The 24,032-nt window shown below is 41.2% G+C and overlaps 1 protein-coding gene across 2 annotated transcripts in view; it reads right to left on the bottom strand.

The window, feature by feature from the left end:
* Positions 1 to 24,032, bottom strand: part of CFAP92 (cilia and flagella associated protein 92 (putative)) — a 219,372-nt gene that overhangs the window by 71,932 nt on the left and 123,408 nt on the right. For both annotated transcript variants that reach the window (XM_086938984.1, XM_086938985.1), the window contains exons 7-10: positions 16,378 to 16,559; positions 16,042 to 16,173; positions 11,667 to 11,851; positions 7,001 to 7,893 (exon numbers count right to left, since the gene is read on the bottom strand). In XM_086938984.1, coding sequence (XP_086795110.1) covers positions 7,001 to 7,893; positions 11,667 to 11,851; positions 16,042 to 16,173; positions 16,378 to 16,559 — 1,392 coding nt within the window. The remainder of the gene's footprint in view (positions 1 to 7,000; positions 7,894 to 11,666; positions 11,852 to 16,041; positions 16,174 to 16,377; positions 16,560 to 24,032) is intronic.

Raw genomic sequence — 24,032 nt, 5'->3', positions numbered from 1 at the left:
AGGGCTCCCACATTCCAAACGTATCCTCTTACCCCAGGACTGCATGTGATGCTCAGGTAATAATGACACTGACATCCTTGTAACACTTTGATGGCTCTCGCTGGAAGCGGGATCTACCTGTGAGACTGTCATTATGTCCTATAAACAGTACACCTCAGCTGTTCTGCATAATCAATTCAAATTAGATTTGGCACTGGTGGCATTCTGGACCGCTCTACACATGCAACTATGATCTATCAAACGAAAAATGATCTGCCAACCCTTCTACCTACATAACAAAAGTCTGAAAGGTCCTCTTTTTCTCTCAGTGACTGTGTCAGACTTTACTGCCAATAGGAAGGAGCTAAGCAAACACCCTGCAAAGCAACAAGTAACAGAATTACACCTGGGTCTTATACGTTCAATGCAAACCCACCAGGCGTCTTGACTGTCTTACTTTGAAGTCGAGAATAACTTTTAGGAGAATATATTCTAGAAAAGTTTCATAAGAGTTAGAGTCCCTTTCACATCACAAATGGTAAACCATGTTTTTTCCAATGCACAGATTTGAGGATATTGCGATTTTAGCCATAGCTTGATGTTTCCAGAGAATTCTGGGTAACAAAAAGTGGTGAGGTCAAAGCAAGCCATATTCCTTTGTGTCTCTGGGTTTCAGAAATGTGTGTGGTAGGTTGGGTTTTCCAATTGCCTATTGACATTAAATCAAGTACTGTAGCTAATCAGTTAAAGAATATTTGAGGTAAAAACTGAAGTGTGGTCATTGCAGCTCACAATACCCTGGATTTCCTAGGACTCAAGCTTTCATAAATGTGTTCAAATAGTAGGGTTCTCTGAGTACCTGTCGAGCCTGGACCCAAATTCAGGAGCCATGCCCCGTGCGAAATCTACATTGGCTTTTCATGGATGCCTTGTCTGCCCCAAATGACAGGCCCGCTCACACATGTGAAATACTGTTTTTATCAAGGAGACTTTCTGAATTTAGGATGATTGCAAATGTGCTGGTGTCATTGTATTCTCATGAGCACAGTTACTTTAAGGTGAGGAAACCGAGGTTTCAACAATTTTAGATTTCGATAGAGCTATTTGTAAAGCAAATTTGTGCAATTTCAACAAAGGCTCTACTTTTCAAAAATGTGTGGTGTTAGTATGTGTTCCCAGCTCGGTACGCATGCAGAAGCAACCCCTGCAGACATATGGCTCGAACAGCATTGACAAACTGTATCCAAAATTCTCTGCACATGGTTTCAGTTTGTGTCTGTTCATCTCCACTGACCACCGACATATATGGCCTATTTTGTTTTGACAGAGTGATGTATGTGGGCAAACGAGAGGCAGATAGTAAGCTTCATTGTACTTGCCCTGCACATTCCTAGGCTATACATGTAGTTAGTGGGTATCAGCTCCCCTATGGTGTAGGATGGGAAGTAAGTCCCCGATCCGCCTCCCCAGTTGAGCTGAAATGTAGATAGTGAGCAAAGGGCAGAGAGAGCCACGTCTGGGGCCAGGAAGTCTAGCTCCCTACTCAGTTTCAATTTTTTAGCTCACAATAAACTATTATCCCTGGTTTCCAGATGGCATTCCAGGTCGTTCTGGTCAGACAAATAAAGTGAACATTCTCCCCAACCTGCTCTCCCAAGGAACCTATCATGCAGAAGGTGGGTATAGGCCAGAAGAGGTTCACCTTGTGCAAGGAAGTACAGCCCCCAACTCTATTTATTTGCTTCACAAAACGTATCCCACACTTTCGGGAGTACTGCAGGTCCCCGAAAGTGGCAAACCAGGGGGTAACAACCTTGACCTGCTGACTAAGGTGAGCTGAAATGTAGATGTGTGGACGCCAGAGAGAGGCAGGACTTGTAACAGGAGGCTTGGAGTCTTATTCTCTTTCTATTTTTTTTGTTTGATAAAAAGTTACCCTTGGTATTTTGAGACCTATTCATGTCCTAAAACTGGGGCAAGTGGTGGTAACACCTAAACTATTCCCCCAGGAGTTCGGTGTTAGATAGGGGAGCACGCCTTATGCCAGGCAGCCTTGCTCTGCACTCACCTTCTATTTTTCTACTTGGCATCAATGATACTTGTTGTCCAGGAGGCATTTCAGGCCCCGTGAGAGAAGCATATTGGAGGGTAACAGGGCCTGATCTGCTCCTACAGGAGAGATGAAATACAGGGGGGGCATGGAGTTCACTAGCATGCTGTGCAGATCAGTGGGCAAGCCCACTATATATACTCGCCCTAGAAGCTTAAAGGCTGATGTCTGCAAAGTTGCGCGATGGTTGTTGCTCTCTTATCCTAAGGGGAGAGGCAAAAACAGGAGACGAAACAACAAGCAGCCAGAAAATAATAGCTACTTGCTGCTCGGTGATAAATATCTCTGAATCTATGTTTTTTTCTGGTGGAAAAGGGGTTGGACTTTGATTGTGGCTTGGTGTGCATGTACTGGGCTAGGCGATGGCTTCTTCGCCCAGAAGGTACAAGCTGCTCCAGTGACATCACAGCGAGGGCTTGTTAGATTACAATGGCAGGTATAGGATTTCAATTGGGGCGTTTCTTTCTGTGGCCCAGAGCGGGGTTAATGGAGTTCCATTCATTTAAATTTTCGGGGGCAGGGCAGGCCGGTGTAAACAAAGTATGAGTGGGTGGTAACCATTGTAGGGCATCACAAGGGGAGAAGCAGATAATAGACTGACAAAATAGCACATGTGCATGTTTTTACTTCTGCAGCATTTGAAAGGTCTTGTCGTGGAGATAACGCTAAGCCCGCTCTTTTTGAGTGTCCTTGAATCGTCGGCAGGCGAAAAAGTGGTTCCACTGCTGGGACGAGAAAGAAGACACACACACTAACTGCCCATGAACAGAACAGTTACAGTAACCTCATGCGCACTATATTGACATTTTGAGGAGCAGGGAAGGGCCTGGTGAAAAGAACTAAAGCCCAGGTAAGTGGAATAAAAAATGGCAGAGGTTATTAACTTCTCCATTGAGAATATGCAAGGTAAAGCAGTCGTGCAAGCAAGGTGATGGGTGAAATGCATGTGCTCCAGGCACTACAATCTATTTTAGTCAGAGGTGGGCGAGCCACTGAAAACACGAGCCGGGCTCAAATGTGATGTCTGCCTCACCTTACGGTACTCTACAGTGGCCTAACATAAGGCCCTGCAGCCCCCGCGGTGCAGGGGAGGTGGGACGAGCGCCAGGGAGCCCCCTCAGCAAAAGTGTTGGGTGGTGGGCCAGGTAGAGAACCTTGCAGGGGGGGAGGGGCTCAAGTTTTGATACGCCACTGGTATTCTTGACATCTTGAGCCCAATACAAGTCAAGCTTTCCCAGGAGGCTATGTAGCCTATTGGCTACTGCTGTTGACCATGTTACCTGGGAGAATCAGGTTCGAATCCTGCCTCCCGTTACATCATCTTGTGAATCTTGGCAAATTTCCATGAGCAAAAAGACATCAAAATGTGAAACGTAGTATGTGTTTGTTGTGAAGCGCACTTAGGTCCCCGGCAAAGTTCGCCCGATATGAAACTGTAAAAACAATTATAAGTGAACTCTGTCTCTTACCTGCTTTCCTCTTGGCCTCAAAACATTAAAGACAAAGCATTAACTTTTTAAGTCAGAAACTGATACCCATCTGGTAGCGGAATTACGCAGTGTAAAACTTGAAAATCTGGACTCAATCCCAGCTTCCCCGTGTGAACAAATTGTGAGACCCCAGGCAAATGCTTTATTTCACCAAACTTTCTTTTTGTTCATTCCCACATATGAAAGCACCTTCAAATACGTGAGTTCGGAAGGTATGGTGCACAAAAACCTTTCTTTTGTTTAATAGCCTATATGTTGCTCCATCTATAAGATTCTAGGATAGATGTAGGGTACACATGACCCCTGACATGACTCCTAATTCACTCATAGCATTATCATTAGGGCGACGACAGGAGTGTTTTTCAGTTCATGGTTAAAAACTCATGTTTAAAAATACTACCCAAATCCTATGCACTCTGGTGACATGCTTCTAAGTGGAAAAGAAATGCACGTTTTGAGTTCTGAAGACACCTTATCATAGTCTAACACGATATTTGTTGCATGATTTACATACCAAATATGTTCAAGACCTGGCTAGTGCACAGGCTCTTGGAGCCAGAGCCAACTCTTGGCTAGGCCCAGCATGTTAACTTGCTGGTTCACACAGCTCTATTTTTATTCACTGTTTATTTATGGAAGGCTTTGTTGCTCAGTACGGGGTTGGGAAGAGGCTCCAGGACTACTTTGCCTCATGGAGAGCAGTAGTGTCTGCTTTATTTTGCCTGGTGGCTGCTATTAATTATTTGGAAATTCTGCTGCAGCTGTGCTGTTTTTAAGTCATATGATGCCTAAGAAACAACAAACTCACCAGGATGTCCTTTTCCATGATCTTCAACTTCAGTTTAATACCTTTTTTCACGAGTTTGTATGGCTCATTTCTTTTTTCCCCGAGTATGCTATATTGGAGGATGATGGCTGAGCCAGCCCCACAAGAAGTTGAAACACCTGGTTGCATACACTTCTCTGCAGTAAGCACATTACCCCAATGAGATACCTCTTTATTGGTCCCTGGTGGTGATGAAATACTATCCTTCCAAACAGCCAAAGGGTTATTTCTGGAAATGCTTTGGGGAAGGAGCAGTTGGCTCACTGGACTCATTTTATTTGGATCCTCTGAGCAGAGTCTCTCTTTTCTGCATTCAAAGAAATGCATATATAAACATGGACAAATTATGTATTGTGCCTTGCATATTTTTTTGCCTTGCTTGTAAAGTTTTTTTATCCTTTAAAATAATTAATTTGGATAGGTTTTTTTCAAAATAACTTATAAAATGTATGCTGTTAAGTCTGCCTTTTCAATTATTTTTTATCAATTTTTTCTAGTGGTGAGGATAACACTCTCTGTGCACCCACTCTTTTAGTTCTCGCTCACTCGCTACTCTTGCTTCCACATTATACCGAGGTCTGTAATAGCCCCACCACTTTTAAAATCCACCAGCGCCACTGGGAAGGGTCTGCCCAGAAACAACTTGAAAACTCATGACATAAGGACATAGCTGCATGTGGCATATGAGACAGTAGCTGCACCCAACTCCACATGAATTGCTAGAAGGAAATTTGAAAAGCGGGTAATGATTGGGCAGGTGTCTAAAACTAAAGTGGGAGCCTTCTAGAAACACTTAAACACGACGAGGTCTGACTTACAAACCAGGAATTAATTATCTAAACTACAGCAACACTCAACCTGGATGATGTAGTTATGAAGAATATTCCATAAAGAAATCCTCCAAAACAAAAACATCATAAAGGTTGCTAAACCAAATCTAATTTTTAGGTTCCAATGTGCAAAAAAAATCATAAAATGGAAGGCACATATTTTGTCAACATTGCTAGCTTATAAAATGAGTGAGGGCTTTGAAATGTTTGAGTGCTAAGCAAGAGAAACAGAGATAAGGTAGGAGTAGGTTTACGTTTAGGAACGACATCGGAATTGGGAGTAAAGTTAGGGTAATGGCAACGGGTTAGGTTTAGGTTTAGAGGCAGGGCACGGGTAGGTGTTAGAGACTATGGAAGAGTAAGGGCTAGGGTCAAAGTTGAGGGTCATGATTAGAATTAGGGTTCGTAGAGTGTGAAATGCTGTTTCTCAAAATTAAAGATCGTGATCTTGGTATAAAAGTACCTGTAATGTGGCGCTTCACAGATGACTCTTAGTAACTCTATTGCTTCACAGAAGAGATTCTGTGTAATAATAGTTGCTGCCCCCTTACAGCAGGGCATAAAAAGCCAATTAGTAAAATGTGGTCAGTAAAAACATGGAGTAAGTAAAGGATGAAGAAGGTGGAGAGTATGGAAGAGCTGTCAGAGGTCAATTTATGGGATATGTTTCATGCTGGCATGTTAAACTGGAACATGATTAAGTGACCCAAGCAATAGACCTACAAGAAGGACTGACACAGATCATAGGAATATACAAAGGGTTCCCACAACTAGGACGACTGTAAGAAAGACTTGGAATCCCAGAGGGCTTTGCCAGCTCCTAAGTGCAAATGAAGCCAGGCAGGAGGAGACCAGAAAGAAGACCATGCTATAGAGCCACAAGAAAATGAAAATGGAGGGAAGTACTGACTTAGCAGAAGGAATACATGTGTCAGCACAAAATTCTGGAATACAAGTCCTTTACTTGGGAACACCTACTGTGAGGAAACCTGAGAGCGACATTGATGGTCTAGCTCCATCGCAATGGGCTACAGTCAGTATTCCATACGGATTCAATGGAGGATCAGCTAGAACGATCCTCTTGCAGATTAAAAGGGACAATTAAAAGAATTACCCTCTTAATTCGGGAATTTGTGAAATGGGAATTGAATGAGGATAATGAGAAGTCTGTAAAAGTTTGAGGAAGGCTGTTATAGCCAGTGGAAGGCTGCATTTTTCTGGGACTTGAAATTTTACCTCCAAGTCTTGAAACGGCTTAAAGACTGGAATAGGAACAGAAACAGAAGGATTAAGATGATAAGGAAAGAAGTGCCACAGTGGTGTACTACCAGCAACAGAAACTAAGTCTCACTTGATAAAGCAAGTGAATCCAGAACGACTTTGCTTTCGGTAAAGCAATAATATGAAATAAATGGCAAAAATAGAGAAACTGTTCTTTTGCTCTATTTTTGCTGCCTATGTAATAAGGAATGGAGCAAACAAAGTTTACTTCAGTCACTATTACATAAACATGGTTTCTCTCATTGCCTTGCTGCTGGAGGGTCATAAGCTAGTGAGTGTTCTATTGGCCCATAAAGTACCTTAAATTATATACTCTGCTTCTCAAGGAAAGATTTCAGGGAAAACCTGTCTTTTCTTCATTCAAAATATACGCCAAATATGAATGCAATTTAACATATATATAATTTTGGTACATAGTTCAATATGATTCAAGACCCATGCACATAAGACCTACACATAGACATCACATGTTTCAATACTTTACCTAATTGGTGTTTGCTCCCATAGCTCTTTGATTGCTTTGTCTTTCAGACCTTCTAAAATAAACATGTGAATTTGACCATCCAGGATATGGAAACCAGTAATGACATCCAGTGCTGTATTTCCTTTTTCCTCAGGCTTGAGTTTGATTTTGGGAAGACACTCTTGAATTAAAGACAAACAGTACTCATCTAACTTCAGAGCCCTTGCATTAATTTGTGTAATCAACGTCATTAGCTCATGCAGCAAAGCTGCGTTATCGTTATCAAAAATGTAGATTAAACGACCATATGGACAATCATCGGATTCTGAAGTTAGAGTCAGTGGCACAGCTATGCTTACTCTTAATTTAAGTAGTGAATTTGACTCCAAATAATCGCCCGTACGAAGTGGGGAACCCTGAGGACCATCCACAGACCCTGGTACTCCCATAATTTTCCCACTTTTGCTGTCTCGCTGATAACCAATAGGATCTGGAGCCACGCAGCTATGTATTGGCACCGTAATATTCAAATACTTTTCACCAAGGAGTAAATCAGATAGATCGACTTTTGCGATGCCATAAGGATTCCACATTTTGTCCTTTTCCATGAATGGATTGTAAATAGTTCGTTTTGAAGCAACAAGACCCACATTGCTCAATTTCTCATCTTCTGGTTCAGTTCCAAACAATGATGGTATCTTCACAAAACCTTCAATTTTTTTGTCCCGATCATGAACCTCAATTTCCAAAGGAGGTCCTTGAAGATACTCACGCAGCCTGCCGGGACTTATAGTTTCTGTTAGAATTACATTGACGTCTTTAAAATAAACATGAGTCCCATGTTCCTGGCCACGTGTCTGATGTAACGGTTGATCATGAAATCTGTATCTACAATACACAGGAATACATTTTGCCTATAAAACACAAGAAGAAAAATAACCAACAATGCAAGGTCAAAAGAGGGCAAGTAAGTAAAATCGTAAAATATAAAGCATCATTTTTAAAATGCTGAGAATTGATTCACTTACCTTCTCAGGTGCCTTAATGACTAATGAAACCGACATCTCTTACTTTATTGCTCAGTAAAAATAGGTCAGATCTGGATGCAGTTTAAGATTTTAAATGGGATCCAGCAGCTTTTTACAAATAATAAGAGTTCAAAAAAAGCATATCACTCACCAATATAAACAGTACATGTATTTTTTGGGAAAGTGACTCAAAACACGAATATAGTTTTCTAACAGTTACCTGATCTTATTCAATTCACATACGTTGTCTGTTGATGGGAATCTATGATTCTCGTAAAAGGGAATTGTAACAGGAAAATAAGGTATGCTCTCAAGTAACAGGGAGGGATTTTGTAGCAGTTGGCTAAAGACTTTGATGATAATAATAAAAGCAATATCAAAGGTAAAGTTAGCAACCACATTTAAGAAAAAAACCTAGACCACCTGCTCGCAGGTTGGGTAGAGACATACAGATTGTGAGGGCAGAGATCTAATGATCAATATACAGATATTCCAGTGGAACAGTTTTTGGGAGTGTTTGCCTCAAGCTACTCCAACCAGTTTGGCACTGGCAGTTGACCAGGAAGTTAAATGCTGGGATGGAGCGGGGATTGACAGGCTTAGATACCTCTACCAGTCTTCTCTGCACATTGACATCAATTGCAGGTTGAGGCAACAGCTCTTCTTTTGCAATGTGAGATACCTGCTTGTGTGGTCCTTGATGGATGTGTGGGAGACGGCAGTACTCATGCCATGCCACCCAAGGAAGTCGAACTGAAGGGGTCCCAGACAAAAAGGAGTTTTTCATTGAAAGATGAAAAACTTACACCAGAGTTATGCCAATAGGTTTTAACTGGAGGACCCTTAAACAACCAACCTAACAAAGGGGAAATCAAACCTTTGCAACATGCTTAGGGCTATGCTTGCATATTTTATCCAACAAGAAAGGACTAAAAAGCAGAGAACGAAGAACTGAAAGCAATGATAGGAGAGCCAGAGGTGGAACCGGGTCTTTTGGCGAAGTGAATGATTTAATTGGAAATCCAGGCAAAACTGTGTTTCGGCATTGAACAGCAACCCAGTTTCAACATGTGTTACTCCTGCATCAACCTATCTGGAAGGTGAAATGGAGACACTGGATAATGCAGCACACTTCAGACTTGAGGATCCTGCCAATGAGAATGTTTCATGAAAGATTTTCAAGAAGTGTTGCTACACTTTTTTACACCGTGAAGCATAGGTCCAGGTTCTAGTGTAGGGAGGAAGGTGTATGAGGTTCCCTGCTTGACAATGAGCAGCAGGGAGGGCAAGAAGCCTGGGGCAAATACTATTCAATACAAAATGATACAGTCATGGAAACAACACCGAGCCTAAATATACTTTTACAAGAATAGGCAGAAACAAACCTCAGATTTTAACTGTCTGTTTTTAGGAGAATATGTATTATATAGGTATCTATGACAGTGTCAGTTGCTGCTGTGCAGCTACGGATCAGCTATACTTTTGACAGAAAATGCATTTTTTGATTTGTATACAACTTTTGCCCCCCATGGAGGGATCTGTGATAAAAGTGACTAGCGCTCAGAGTAGTCAGCTAAGTTCCAGCATGCCAAAGAGATCCATGCAGAGGAAAACTGGTTCTCATTGTAACTCCCAAAGGGAATTTTGCTCGCGCCTATATCAAACACTGCTGTATGGATTTGTGCCAAACTTGCCATGAAAGTAGAACTTTCCTTAGAAAGTGTACTTTTATTAGGTTAGTGTAAATCGGATAAGTAGTTTTTCTGATATAGCCAAATAAAAGGTTTCTAAGTGGGCATGAAACTTGTGTATATCTGCCATTTAAGATTTATATTCAATCGTGAATCCTACTCTTGCATCTGCAAAATAGCCATTTTTAATAAAATCGTGATTTGCATGCAGGGGAAAGGAAATTTGACAGCCCTGGATGAGCACCCTGAGAGTCGCCTGACAGCAGGGAAGAACAGACGGTAAATAGGCATATGGAGAAATAGCCAGGAACACAAACGGACAAAAAATTAGCTATCTACATAAAATTGTAATTTTAATGGCAATCTCGATCTTCCAGTTACAACTTTGTGAGCATCAATAAGGCACCATTTTGTGGTAAGAATTGTCATTTTACACACAATATGGAAACAAATGTTCCCATAAAAACACAGGGGAAAACCCTTTTGTGCACAGCTACAGGAAGTGTGTAGTAGGGGTAGGCTGCCCACTTTGCAACCAACTACAGTTTGGCACAGTGCGACGAACACCTTTTGCGCATGGCTGAAGACAGTGCACAGCAGGGATTGGTGGGTTGTTAGTTGCTGGACCAGACCTATGTTGCTCTATGAAATAACAAAGGTAGAACCAACCATAATGGAGCCTGACTCCAAGCATCTTTAATGATGCCAATACTACCCAAGTCTGGAGGCCCGCTTCCGCTCCAGCCCCAATGGCTGCAAAATGCTCTTCACAACAAAGATGAGGAGGTGGGTAATTGACTATCCTCTCATTACTCTGCTGCAGGACTTTATTTGTACCTAGAAACTGTATGTTGGTTGGATTTCTCTTCAGGAACAGAGTTTTAATTCCCCATCTGCTCCACCACGGTAAAAAACATTTTTTTTGCTGTTGTAGGGCCTGGTTCACAAAAGGTAATCCTGCACTTTTGTGTAAGTTTATTCTTATTGTTTGTGTTCATAAAACTACAAGTTAATATAGTACATTTACAACTGCAGAGACTCTGCAGTTGGGGTGAATAACAATACACATAAAAAGATAGCCCTGCGTTATAAATATATTATGGGTGGGCAATGCATAGATTTCTGGTGTGGTTGAGGTCGAGCAATGTTTCATACCCTTTAAGGCTCATTCACAGGGTTTAATACTTGTTGTCACCACGAGACATTCACTGTTTCACCCTAAGGTGCATAGGAGAACTGTATGCAGGAGAAGGGCCACCCACCTTTTTGGAGACAGGCAATGCTCACAAGAACTTCAATTCAGGCTCTCTGAAATGGTCAAGTGCGTCTTATGTGAATATGGAATTTCATTTTTTGTGTGGTTTTGCAGGCACTTAAACTGTGCATGTATGTGCTGAACGTATATGTGCATATCTTGGGGACTTTGAAAAAGTCTGCATTGCTCATTAGTCTGAAACCTTTGCAAACATAGGTTTTCACAGAATTAATATGCCTGTGGTAACGAGGTCTTGAAGAGTTAAATTTACAATTACAGTTTTAGTATTTATTCTAATACTATATTTGTTGGTTCCACCAGTTCCACCACACAGTTGTTCAATATCTTTGGCCGGCGAAGGTGCTCAAGAGAAATAAAATAAAAATAATGCCAACAGAGGTAGAGCTCATTCAGCATCACACCCTGATTCTTTGTTTTCCCATTATCCACGACTTCTTCAAACTTTTCTATTATGCGGGAAAATCAAGATGATTAATCAAGGTGGAAAATTGAAATCTATCATGTATGTATGCTACTGAAGAGGGTCCTAGCACAGGAGTGCTAGGTGTGAAATAAAATACTTCCGTCCACAGTTATTCAGAGGTTCTCATTACCCAGACGCGTCTCCTTATCACAGCCATTGACTCATCCTTAATACATGCATTGAAGTCTGCTTAGTGGTATCATGGGATGAGGTTGTTTACAGGGCTTACCTTTAGCACCTCAATGGGAACTGGAGTGTTTGGGAGACAAGTGGCAGAGTTGATTCTTATAACCAGAGGATTAAGCTCCCGCTTTTGTTCGTTAGACAAAAGAGGTGTATCTACCGCCATGGTCACGTAGCCATATAGAATGTCCTGGAATGGTTCTTTTAAGTAACTGGTCACCGATTCATCTCCTGTGTAGAGATACAAAGGAAGCTGTTATGGTAGCTTAATCACCATCATCAGCATCCACTTATTTTTACAAAATGAAACAATCAACAAAATGATATAAAGCCGGAAAAAAAATAAGGATTCACAGTATATATTGATGATGGAAGAGTTTGAACAAAGCATTTATTTGGATCATAAGATATGAGAAGGCCTGACTGCACAGCATCAAGTAAAGAACCTTGGGATAACCATCCACGATGGATCTAAGGACATTATGCAGTATCTACGAAATCATAGCTGGACTGGTAATATATTTCAGTCATCGACATACAAATTTAGAATCCATTATGAGTTTTCCTGGTGACCACCGCATCCTATGAAGGGGTATAGAGTAAATCTGAACCTGTGATGACTCTCCACATGTCAATGAGCTCTCCAAATTAACAGTCATCCTGATTTTAATGCTTTCTTAGTATCAAGTACACTACCTGCTACATGCAACTGGTGTAATCTGTATAGTAACTGAAACTGTACTGTGAGTGTCTGTAATGTATCACAACGAGCCCTGGCTAAATGTGGGCTAATTGACATGATAAATGTTATGTTTTTCGGAAGAAATCTAGATAAAGTCTCAATTGGAATAATTTTTCAAGTTAACAATGTGCAATATTCTTCATGTTCATCGAATCACCATTATGCTATTCTATACAGTGTATTATCTCCCAATCAACCGGTTATTAAAGTGAATCAATCCAATACATTTTGGACAACTACAAGCCTTCAAGTATGTGAGCACAATAACCCTTTATGATATTATCCAAAGCTGAAATACACAAACAAATTATACACAATGAAAAAATGTGCCTCCTCAAACAATAACTAAATGGCACTACTAACAACCTTAAATATATGTGCACTTAATAATATTAGTCCTTGCTGCTAATGGTGATCTACTGTGGTTTCAGGTCTACAGAGAGCAGCCTCTTCTTGTTTATTTAGTACATAATGCCTTCATGAAAACTCCTGTGTCATACAGTTCTTCTATGTTTATTGCAAATCTAGACAATGCTCATTGGGCCTCCATGAGTTTAAATGTCTCAATAAAAATGGTTGCAATAGACCTAGGTTTTCACCAAAAAACCCTCTCTACGTAGTAGAATATTTTCTTATCTCCAGTGAAATTTTAATGTATTGCTTCAATGATCTGAAATTGAGAATTGTCTTATGGTGGCATTTGTTTCAGTGAAATAATAGCCACCCATTTCATGTGCATGATGCTGGAATAATATGACCTGTGCTGTGGTCCATGCCTCAGGTGAGTTGATCTCATTAGAGCCACCCAAAGCCTTAAATCAGATCCAGCATTTTTTATCTAACCGTTGTCCTCTAAAAAACAGTAGATAAGCTGAGGCTGCGCTTTCCTTACTTCAGTATTTACTTAGTGTAGCTGTATACCACAAACCATGTTGTGGTTTTGCATCCTGCCAATGGATTGCACGAGGACTGCGTTGATTGACTGTGGTTGAGCTGACCATGTTCAAGCAAACAGGACTGACGAATTGGTCCTCGTTTTCTTTTTATTGGACCTTTGTAAAACAGAAATTGCACTAATAAAGTATGTTTTTATTGCAGTGATTCACGAGTTCAATTATCTGTCCTGACCTGTATTGTAGTTACATTCCCCACAAGCGAATTGTGTGGAGGAATTTAGTGACTGCCATTAGCTGAACAGCCTACATCAGCAACAGGACCAGTGAATCGAGTTTAGCATTTTACATCCATTCTTTAATCTGATCTCTGTAAAACATGTAGTATATTAATTCAGAATATACTCACTTAAAAATATTAAAAGAGTTTCAAAGAATAAGTATGTTAAACTAAGAAAGTTAGTAAATTGGTCAGCAGACAGGAAGTCTGCAGACCATTATAGGAAAAGGGGGTGCCTCTCAGATCAAAGTGCAAAAACTGTGAGTAACATGCACTGGGCCACAACAAGGTGTTGTGTCACTTTTGCACCCCGCAGCGTGGCCCTGAGTGACTTGATAAATCCAGTGTAATCCAATTCAGCAGAAATCACTGCATTGCGTTACTCTGACCCAGGGAGGCATTCCGTCGGTGGTGTGTGGACGTTCCCACGCAAAACCCATGGATTTTGACGTATTCCCAGATTCTGCAGCACACATAGAAAGAGGAAAATGGCTCAGGGGATTGTTCCTGCATGTCCATGAGAATTATTCATAAATCCTTTCCATCTAGGGGTTACTGCACCGCCAGCCACAGGTGCAGATTCACAGATGCTTGTACAAAGATATGTCAAGAGAGAGTAGAACATAAAAAAAACTCCATATGATAAAAAAAAACATGCAACTCATAATATGGAGTTTTTTGATGTTCTACTCTTGGACATTGTTATTCAAAAATAAGGATTTAAATATACACCAATATTAGTAAGTTAACAAACTTCGAAATAGCCTTCCTTTCTATCCAAGCAATATTTGGCTGTATGCCTCAGATTCTGAAACTCAAAATATATTTTCCTTTTCAGATGTATGTAATTTTGTTGCCCTTTGGTTGCTCTTGTGTCAGCTGCTGCCGATTTCCAAACACACTACTACTACAAGGTGCATGCCAACAGTCACACCAGCTTGTTCTTTTTGAAGGTTTTTTGGTGTCATGTGAGTGAACTGGTGATTGCACATAATCGATGTTTTTTTATTTATTTTTTATTTTATTTTGTTTGTGGTTTCTGTCATCCCAACATTGTGCACTGGTTGCCTTTTCTTTTTTCTTTTTGGAAGTATTGTTTTCCTTCTATTTTGGATGATGATTTTGTGATGGTGACACTTGTCTCACACAACTTTTCTTGATGGATATTAGGAATTTTCTAGTGACAACATGGTTATTTATATGTACGCATTTATATTATTCATTTTCTTGTATCTTTACAGCCCTGAGGAAGTCTTCTTGGACAAACCCCGTTTTGGCTGTATATTCTGATTAGACATCATATTAGAAACTACCAACTGTAGCCTATTGTGTCTTCCATGGTCTGTACTATCCTTGCTCTAAATTGTGTAATTTGGAATATTATTGCCATGACTATGGGCATGTATTCTTGCTCATCAGATGGATGTGTGATTTTTGTTTTATTTTATGTATGTAACATTATCAATGTTCTCCAATTTTTTGTGTACTAAGATATATGAATACATTTTGACATATTTTGTGCAATCAAAAAACTGTTGACCGATTTGTTTCAGTGGTATGCTCCAGTCAAGTATAAAACATTACATTTGGTAATTACTGTCGTAATTTCCATTTTTCACACTTCGTTGCAGCAGGAATGTTGTCTGTGCAGGCACCCACCACAAATATTGTTCAAAAACCTTTATACACTGGGGCATGTTTGTGCGGGTTGGTTTCTGCCACTACTGCAATTTGTACTAGCAGTGGCGGCTGCCACTAACAAACGGTGGTGGGCGGTTGGGGGAGCACAAGAGGTGGGAGTGGAGGGGGGACGAACAGTCCTGGAGAGATGGCAAGGTAACCAAGGACTTAGCTGCTTGGGAGGACACATTGAGAGCATCTGAGTGGGCGAGTATTGGGAGGATCCAGTCACGGGTCTCGAAGGTTAGTTCTTGAGGGTACTCGTACTGGATAGGGATAGTCAGCTGGAAGAATAAGCACTCTACTAGACTGCTGGGGAGAGATTGTAGGAGCAATGTGTTAGGTGGTGGGGGAGGGAACGTATCTGACTTTGATATTTATGGAATTCCTAGCACCAAGTATGGGAAGTGGGTGATCACTGTCATGTATTTGTTTGTTTACATGCAGAACTGAAAAATAATACAGAAATATATTTTTTAAATTCTCCTAGGGTATTGCGCTTGAGATATCATTAAAAAGAGAACACAGATTTAATTATTACAGGAAAACAAAACAAACTGTGGGTAAAAGTGGAACATAGTTCTACAGAGGACTAGAGGAGAGTGAGAAAGGGAGCTTCTCAATGAAGAATGGAGTTCATTGCTATGAAAGAATGTTTCTGTGCCAACTCTTGAGCATCACCTAAGTGGGAATACTGAATGAAAAAGAATGCAAAAAAGTATGCCCTTAATAAATTGATGTACTAAACGATTACATTGTTAATTTCTTGGCACTTATGATTCTTACAATTACTATTTAACAGATCCGTGTTAAAGAATATGAGTACCTGCAAGCAGATGGATAAGATCCAGTTGCATCGTGAAGTGGTATTTGGGCTCAGGTACATGTGCCCTCTTTTTATTCTTTTTATCGACTTTTGAAGGGCTTTTACTCTTGACAGCTGAGCTTTTTCCTCTTCCTAGAACAAAAGATAATTTTCTTAAAAGAATCCTGACATTTTCTGCTACTTTAACCTAATGGTCATACAGATATAATAAAATAATGCACTAAAAATGGCTCATCAGCAACACAAGGTCCTCGCGTAATCAGGCAAGATTGTTGACGTGAGGAAAAGCCTGTATTTATTTGTAAACCATTAACAATCTTAGTTTCAAAAACGTACCACGTGGTGTCAGAGAACGCACTTTTCGATTTTCAGCTTTTGTCATAATTGGCTTTTGCTTATTTGCAGATCCTTTCAAATGTGTTTTATCAGATGTTTTTTTCGAATCGCAGGCATCGTAAAACATAGTGCCTCTTGCAGGAGAAGGCAACCTTGGTAATTTACCAATGTGATCTGCCGATCTATTAAAAAAATATAAAGATGATGTATGTCTACAAAGATATTGCATTTAAACCACAATTTGTAGTAACAACAATTGGTACGTTACTACATCTATACTAAGCAAACACATGCAAAGTAGGATGTAGCAAACTAGAAATTTTAAATCAAGACAGTCTCATGTCCAAAATGTTTGTGACTTTGTAAGTGTCTGATTTACTTTTGTGTCACCCTACACGACCACAGCATCATCATAATTTAAATAATTATATAACCAGAGAGTACTTTTAAACATTTTTTGAGTGAGTTTAAACAAAAAGAAATGACAGAGGTGACAGAACAGACATGCACAGTTACATCACATCCACCTAAACCATATTACTAGAAGGGCCTCCTTCCCCAATGTGTTGAATCATGATAGTCCATGGAACTCACACCAATGCCCCCAAAATGGTTGTGAATTTCTTCAGAGATCCTCTTCTTTGATGTATCATAGTTTCAGTCTCCGTGCACCAATCCACACTGTGGCATGATTCCTTGACTGTTGTGCCTGTCTCCACTCGGCAACCTCCAGTTCGATATTTGCACAACTTATCACTCTTGGGCACGATCAGACCGGTGCCCGCGTTACAGAATACCAGACACCTACTTTTTACACATGGTATGGAACTGTACAGAGGTTATACCCTTCTTGAGGGAGGTACTACAGAATCTAAAACAGGCCACTGGTTGGGAATTAGAGAGTGCACCTCTGGAGATTCTACTGGGTCTCCTCCCCGGCCGCAAAGAAAAACCGCAGCCGCAGATTCTTAACATAGGGAATGGTACTGGCCAAAAGATGGATAGCCATCAGGTGGATGAATGCATGCCCATCTAGATACAGTGAATGGCTGCGGACATGTCTGAATGGGCAGTGGCTGAAGAGGTTCGAATGAAAAATGTCGGCAAGATGAACGGATAGAGGATGACCTTCTGGCACGGAGGCTGATACCTCTACATTTATGTGCAGATAAGACTACATCAGAGGTGGGAATTGGGAATTTATGGGAAAAAAAGGGAAATGTACATGGCGTATATAATGACCATGTGGTTTATAGTGGGATATATCATCTCATACCCGGGTCCTAGACCATTATGCTGCGAACAATGTTCAATATATAGTGGGAGGCTGAATTGTCTCATATGTATATATGTATATGTACTTAATCAACAAATCCTGAAGGAAACCATGCCTGAGCTGCACGTGGGGGGGGGGGCGAAGGGGGGGAACAGGGAACACATTTGTATCTAGTGTTAATGATTAATTAGTAAACCAAAAGTACAAGCTGTGTTGAAAGTGATTCTTGACAATTCTGTATAATCAATAAAAGATATTAAAATAAATAAATACTTCTTTGCACTCTTAGGTATGGTGATGTTTGCGCTATACCTAACAGTATTATTTCCGCATCCATTTTGCTCTCTAATTTAGATATTCTCTCAAGGGGTTCTTTATTTTTTTTTCCACAGAGTACGTTTATGTGCAGGCAGTTCCATCTCATATGTAGACGGTCAACATTGTCCTCACTCCCAAGGCACTGGTCGAACCTAGTGCAACCATAGTCTTTCAGTTGTGTTCATATAGTTGTGTATATTCTATACAGCTGTTTGTGCTGAATCAGGCAGAAACCCGCCTACGTCATGACCTTCCTGTGCCCACTTCGCTGTCTCCTACTATGTATCATTTAGACTCAGAAGGTATCTCACCCATCCATCTCTTATCCATCCCATACAATCGGGCTCATCATGACAAGCACTGAGAAATTCATCAAAGGTTCTCACTTTGTGATGGGGCCATCGAAAGCAAAACAATACACTGGGTAGCACCTCTGGCTGTCCTTCAATGTTTAAAACATCCTGGAAATCCTGTTGTATGTGATGCTAACATACACTGAACTGCATATTTAAAACACTTCCTGGATCATGGCATGATTCAGCCATCCTGGATGTCAATAAAGTCTCAGCAAAAATATAGACCAAGATACTAGAAGTGTGTCCTACTAGTCAACTAAACCGGATTCAAAACACAAGGTTCCTCTATATAACACTGCTGCCACTGGTGATTCCCTTCTAAACCACAGAGATGACAGTACTTCCAACAATGTATGATCTTCCTACAATGTATGATCTTCTCACTACTGGTTAGGCCCTCTATTACAGCCTGTCTGGGGATGACAGCAGATTCAGTGGCCAGAGGACCTGCCTGAAGAAAACCAGGGTGAAATTACAACTGGGAACAAATATTTTCTGGTCATATTTCCCACCATTCTGGAACACTATGAAACTTTGAACAGAAATGGGCTTGGAACCCAATGTTCTTGCCTAATCTGTGCAAATACACTGACCTAACTAGCCAAAATTTAAACTAGGCCGCATAACCTTGGTTTAAATTGTGGCAGATTGAATCGGCATAGGTGCATAGTTTGGTCAAGAACATTGTTTCGGAGGTCCCTGTCGGCGGGGTCTATAGAAGTAAGTACATTAGAGTTTATGTTCTCATTTCTAGTAGTGACGGGTAAAGTTGCAACATGCTAATCGATTCATACAGGGATCTTGTGGATTGTTGATAGCATGCATGGTTTCACTATGCTGATCCATCATAGATGGGATACACCAGCTTATCTTCCGGGTGAAGGCACTGAGAACACGTGGAAATTGTTCTCTTTGTTGAGTTACAGCTTTACCTATGTTTTTAGTACAGGTTGATTATATCAGGTTTTACTGCAGGGAGTGGTTTTGCATAAAGATGTTGCTAACTGTAAGGTTGTAGTGTGGAAATATTTTTGGAAACATTGGTGATGGTTTTGTGTATTGGGACACATGTAGGAGTCTGATTGATTCCAGTCACTAAACAGGTGGTCTCGCAGATCTCTAGTACATTCAGACTCATATGCATGTTTATTTTGATTATATCGTTTTGGTTTTACAAGAATTTCCCCTGAGGAAGGGCTCAGAGGCCCAAAATGCATTGGGGTTAAATGAGAGTGGCGTTTGAGAATAATGTGAAAAGAAGGATCCCTTGTCCCGTGGTGTCTCAATACTTCAAACCCACTTGCACTAAGCTCATTTTGAGAAAGGAAATGTTGGCAGTGGTCATGGAGTGCATGTGTGGAGAACCTAGTACACGATAGCGCCTGGCAACAAGACTATATTTCTCATGAATCTTGATCTCTCACGCTATGTGGAATGGTGGTGCCTATTTTGAGAAGTATTTTGGACATTAAGTTGTGCTTGAGAAACAAACAAAACTATTTGAAAATTAACTTCATTTATCTCCTTAAGAGAACACTCTGGGGTATATTTACTAGGAAGTGGCGGAGCACGGCATTAGTCTCCTTGGCTTAACGCCACGCTCTGCCACTTCCAAAAAGCAGGGCTGCATTGTATTTACAAGGATACAGTCAGTCCTGTATTTCCCCCTGCGCTGGCGCTAATTTTAGCTGCCTAGCACCAATGCAGACATCCTTGCACCATATTGCAACGGTGCCTGTGTTGGGGAAGATTGTTTCCTGCACTTTCCTGCACGTAAACAGTCTATTCATGGTGTTTTGTAACTGTTATGTGTGCTGCTCAATGCAGCACACATAGAAGTTGCAAAACATCATTTTTATTTATTTATTGTTTATGTGCGAGAAGGGGCACCTACCTGCACATAAACAATCAATGGCCTTTGCTGTTTCTATGTGTTCTGCACAACGCAGCACACACAGAAACAGCAAAAGCGAGGAGAAATGAAACATTTCTCCTGGTTTTCCCAGGTCTTAATTTTGGAGCTGCCCCATATTTACACTGTCCTTGTAAATATGGGGCAGCGTCAAAAACAATGGGTGTTGCAGTGGAATGCCCACGACAACACCCATTGCCTGCCCCTTTCAGGCTAACTATAGCATGAAAGGGGGCCTTATTTACAAGGCAGCATTAAGCAACTTTAAGTGGCTTAACGTTGCCTTGTAAATAAGGGGAAGCCCATATCGCCACAGTAACGTCACTAAAAGCGACATTCCTGTGGCAATAGGGGTTTGTAAATATGATCCTCTGGATGTTTTACCTTCTAGCTTGTTCAGATAGTACATAATTGCTATCTTATCTGCCTGATGCAGAGGAGGCCCCAGTTTGCTTACCAGTAGAGACCACCCTCAACTTCAACATGTTGGTATGATACTGTTTCTCCATTGGAAACCATAGCCCATGAGTTATTGGACTGTTCATTGGTGTGGCTCATCCCTCTTGAAAGGTATTTGTTGTCATAGTCTGTGGGCGCAGTAGAGGAAGAAGGGGTACCCTAGACAATAGGCTCTTCCTTTTCTACCACCATCTCGAGAACAGAAGAGCATGTGAAAACACATGCACAATAGTTATTGTTGACCTGAAAATCCCAAAATCTGGTGATGTCACGTAGTATATATATTAGCGGGCTCTAACTTTGCCTCGTGGACCCTTAGCGTTCTACCCCATTTTTAGACCATACCGACTAGGAGCTAGAATAAATCTATGTCGCCCACTAGCTTGGTATTTTTAACTCACTTCTAACCCACTCCACCCCACTACACTGTCTGCACTACACATAGTCCATCACTTTAGTGCTCCTACGTAATTCCGCAAGTCGTAGCACGCCTCAGCCCGTAGAGGACTGAGATGGCCCCTATGATGAAGCATGTCACCGTGGGGAAACCCTGGTGAGTGAGGGGACTCAAGAAAGAAAACTTTTTCTTTCTGACATTATTTTTCCAACTCCAGTGAGTTTTGTGAAATCTGTCTTTCAAAGGCTAGGTTCTTGATCTCTAGATTTAGGGATTTTCAGGTCTACATTAACTATTGGAGGGTGAGCCTAGCCATTTTCCCCTCTTTCTTCACCTTTTTCTTCAAACATATGCACAATGACTTATTTTCATTCGGTTCAAGACTATGATGTCTTGGTCAACCAACTCTCCAAGTACAAGTAAACAAACACTACATTTCTGAGGAGGAAAGCTTGACCTCCTTCCACAGCCTATGGAAAAGCTCTGTGTGCTACCTTCAGATGAAAAGGCAGTACCTTGTACTAATTGTGATTCGTGCCTGTTTTCAGTTTTATGAATAATCTGCTACTTTTCCATATAGATACATGAAAATAGACGTTTTGCAAGCCTAGAGTGCCGGAGATATGAGAAAATGTGGTGAAGAACCAGTATCCTTAATCCCTCTCTCTCTTCACCCATTTGTTCATGTTTTGAGGGTCAATGAGCAATGAAAAACATCTCATAGAAACTCTGTGACAAATGTCCTCTGTAGGTAGATCTGCATTGTCCATTGCACTTCACCAGATTATCAGGCTTTAGCCCATAAAGTCATCTCTCTTTTCCCTCAGGAGATACTCCTTGAACTTGTTCATGAATCCCAAAAAGAACAATTATAATGGCTTAACACAGCCGAAAAGCCAGACACTTTAACAATGCAATAAAGGCATGTCAGATAGTCCACTGCTGATGTTAAATACTCTCAGAGTCATTTAGAGTCAGGTGGAAGGCTTGCTAGCCTGCCAGGTCGGTGGAGGCTGTGACTTCTGCTCCTCCCGCCCTAATACGAGATTTCTGCCAACTTGGCGGGGATCTAATTTTCGACGACTCACTGCGTTCAGTGGAATAACGGTCTCATCAATGCAGTGAAGTCAGAACACTTTGCAGACTGAGTGAAATATTGTCGTGGCCCTGGTTTATGGACATTTTTGTGATCAGGATCGCTGTTTGCTTTTCATGCCTGGAATGACATGCCTTGTATGGCAGCCAGGGCATGAAATCTATCAATAGGTTCTACACATCCTTCGCACCCCACCCCAAATCAAGCAGTCACTTCTTCTTGGTACCCTGGCGAGCCTGTGGCGGATGGCTGCTAGGCTAAGGGTTTCCACTGATAGAGCCACTAGATTCTCCACCAGTGTAAATCCTGTGCTTCATGTATTTCTAAATAGGTTCCATATTTAGTTGTATATTTGATGTTTTGTATAGCACTGGTTCACATTTGGGATTGAGATTCGAGCTCTAAAGTTATACAATGAATTAACAGCCAGCAAAAAAGTAAAATAGAATCTGTGCCTCATTAGAGCCCATGAGGATAAGGAAAAAAACATCATCTGACAATGTTCACCTGCGACCTTGAAGAGAGGCTTCAGACATATTATTTCTTGAAAGTTTCTATTTTAAGGAGGTTGCTAAAATGAAGGTGGTTTTGTTCATATGAGCTGTGGTCGAATCCATTTTGTAGCTCATTCGTAGGGTATGTTACCACGCAATTTGCCACTTGGAAGGATGTATTGGAATCGAATATGACACTTTACAACGCACACGTTACAACGCGTGCCATTACAACACATTTTTTACATCCCAAAATCTATTACAACGCATGTTGTTACAACATATGTCATTACAACGCATAATCCAATACACAACAATTACTATTCTAACTCCGCTGAGGCGTTACTTTGGGGAATGTGTTGCAATGAATTATGTGATGTAATAACATGTGTTGTAATGGATTTTGCAATGTAAAAAATGCGTTGTAATGACACACGTTTTAACGTGTACATTGTAAATGATGTTTCCCAGTGGAATCAGATAATACTTGGTGTATGTCTGCTTCAGTAGGGACACTGCAAAAGTATAATAGAATAAATGTGGCCCCATACATTTCCTCGCGAGATATCACGATTGAGTGCTGTTTAAACACTACTTATCCCATCGCCTTCACCCAATTCATATCCATCTTAAGGATGTCATGCAAATCTTTGACAAGTAAGTCTACACCACGTCCAAAATGTTATCTGCCATAATCCGTCCTCTGCTTTCACACAACACGGAGAGCACAATATGACTTCTTGAAAGGTATCTTTTACATTTTGTTGCTTGTCATTTGGCAAAAAACTTGGTAGCTTCTCCTATTGCTACCCTTCAAATGAGGTTAGCAATACTACACTTTACATCGCTTATATCATCTAGGGCAGGGGTCCCCAAACTACGGCCCGCGGGCCAAATCCGGCCCGTCTAATGAAATCAAGTGGCCCTCCTGGTGCCTCCAGATCCACAGGGTTATTCAGCGTTATTTTTACGTTCTGTACTCGGACACATGCGCAGATCGAAGCTGAAGCTGCCTGCGAGTACTTGACTGGAAGGCATACGCACGCGTCTTGCGTCACGCGTATCTGTGCGTGGCGGTTGCGCGCGAAGAGTCTGGTGTCAGGCGCGGAGACTGGGAGCGGCGCGGAAGCCTTGAGAAATTGTGAGCACTGTGAGCCGGTGAGTGTGACCACGGGTGGAGCGGGCAGAAGTGAACCAATGAGAGGTCCATGGAGGCTGGGGGGGGGGGTTTATATAGCGCGGACATTAACAGAAGCAAAGGTGTGATTCGCTGGCTGAGAGGGAGGGGGGGGGGTCCATGGAGACTTGTTTATGTAGTGCGGACTTTTACAGAAGCAAAGGTGTGAT

Source organism: Lissotriton vulgaris, chromosome 9, assembly GCF_964263255.1.
Source record: "Lissotriton vulgaris chromosome 9, aLisVul1.2, whole genome shotgun sequence".
NCBI lineage: Eukaryota > Metazoa > Chordata > Amphibia > Caudata > Salamandridae > Lissotriton > Lissotriton vulgaris.
The sequence above is the reverse complement of the archived record's forward strand: the minus strand, read 5'-3'. Positions and strand labels throughout refer to the sequence as shown.